At 45.8% G+C, this 1,385-nt stretch overlaps 1 protein-coding gene across 1 annotated transcript in view; it reads left to right on the plus strand.

Moving 5' to 3' along the window:
* Nucleotides 1-1,385, plus strand: part of LOC107299115 (Golgi SNAP receptor complex member 1) — a gene marked incomplete at its 5' end in the record, with an annotated part of 36,437 nt that overhangs the window by 32,869 nt on the left and 2,183 nt on the right. Inside the window, one exon of the mRNA XM_015828482.1 lies at nucleotides 563-645. Coding sequence (XP_015683968.1) covers nucleotides 563-645 — 83 coding nt within the window. The remainder of the gene's footprint in view (nucleotides 1-562; nucleotides 646-1,385) is intronic.

A 1,385-nucleotide genomic window follows, 5' to 3' on the forward strand; every position in this document is an offset into this window, starting at 1 on the left:
ACCTCTTTTTTGCCCTTTCTCTGGTTCCTCTCCACCTCAGCATTACCTTGGGTACCAAGTGCCTAACCTCTTTTTTGCCCTTTCTCTGGTTCCTCTCCACCTCAACATCACCTTGAGTACCAAGTGCTTAATCCCTTTTTTGCCCTTTCTCTGGTTCCTCTCCACCTCAGCATTACCTTGAGTACCAAGTGTCTAACCTCTTTTTTGCCCTTTTTCTGGTTCCTCTGCCCCTCAACATTACCTTGGGTACCAAGTGCCTAACCTCTTTTTTGCCCTTTCTCTCGTTCCTCTCCACCTCAGCATTACCTTGAGTACCAAGTGCCTAACCTCTTTTTTGCCCTTTCTCTCGTTCCTCTCCCCCTCAGCATTACCTTAGGTAACAAATGCCTAATCTCTTTTTTTGCTCTTTCTCTGGTTCCTCTCCACCTCAGCATTACCTTAGGTAACAAATGCCTAATCTCTTTTTTTGCCCTTTCTCTGGTTCTTCTCCACCTCAGCATTACCTTGGGTACCAAGTGCCTAACCTCTTTTTTGCCCTTTCTCTGGTTTCTCTCCACCTCAGCATCGCCATGGCCACGAAAGAAAACATGACTTCGCAGCGAGGAATGATGAAATCCATACAGAGCAAGATGAACACCTTGGCCAGTATCCTTTATCCTGCTGTTGCTTCTGCTGCTGCGTTTCACCTCCCGGGCACCGAACGTTAACTAGAATCAGAAAGTTGGAAAGGAGCCTAGAGGTCATCCAGTCCAACCCCCTGTTGCATGCAAGATCCACTAGAGCAGGGCTTCCCAACTGTAGCAAATTTAAGAGAGGTGAGATCAGGGAGGAGCCGAAGGGACCCAACTTTGTGTGATGTGGCCTGGAAGGATCCACCCAGAGTTAGTCGAAAGGTGGGCAGCTATATAAATGTTCTGAATACAATAAATGTGTGAAGAGGTGGAGGAAATGAAGATTCACAAAGGATGTGGACAGGCAGGAGATGAGAACAGAGCCAGGATGGAGGGGAAACCCTGGCTTAAGTGGCAGAGCGCTTCCCTTCGGGGGCAGCCATTCCTTCCCTTTCTTTCTTTCTTTCTTTCTTTCTTTCTTTCTTTCTTTCTTTCTTTCTTTCTTTCTTTCTTTCTTTCTTTCTTTCTTTCTTCCTTCCTTCCTTCCTTCCTTCCTTCCTTCACTTTTTTACTTTCTCTCCTTCTCTTTTTCACTTTCTCTCCTTCCTTCCTTCTCTTTTTCACTTTCTCTCCTTCCTTCCTTCCTTTTTTCCTTCCTTCCCTTTTTCACTTTCTCTCCTTCCTTCCTTCCTTCCTTCTTTCCTTCCTTCCCTTTTTCACTTTCTCTCCTTCCTTCCTTCCCTTTTTCACTTTCTCTCCTTCCTTCCTTCCTTC

Source organism: Protobothrops mucrosquamatus, unplaced genomic scaffold (assembly GCF_001527695.2).
Source record: "Protobothrops mucrosquamatus isolate PMUCROS unplaced genomic scaffold, P.Mucros_1.0 scaffold4559, whole genome shotgun sequence".
NCBI lineage: Eukaryota > Metazoa > Chordata > Lepidosauria > Squamata > Viperidae > Protobothrops > Protobothrops mucrosquamatus.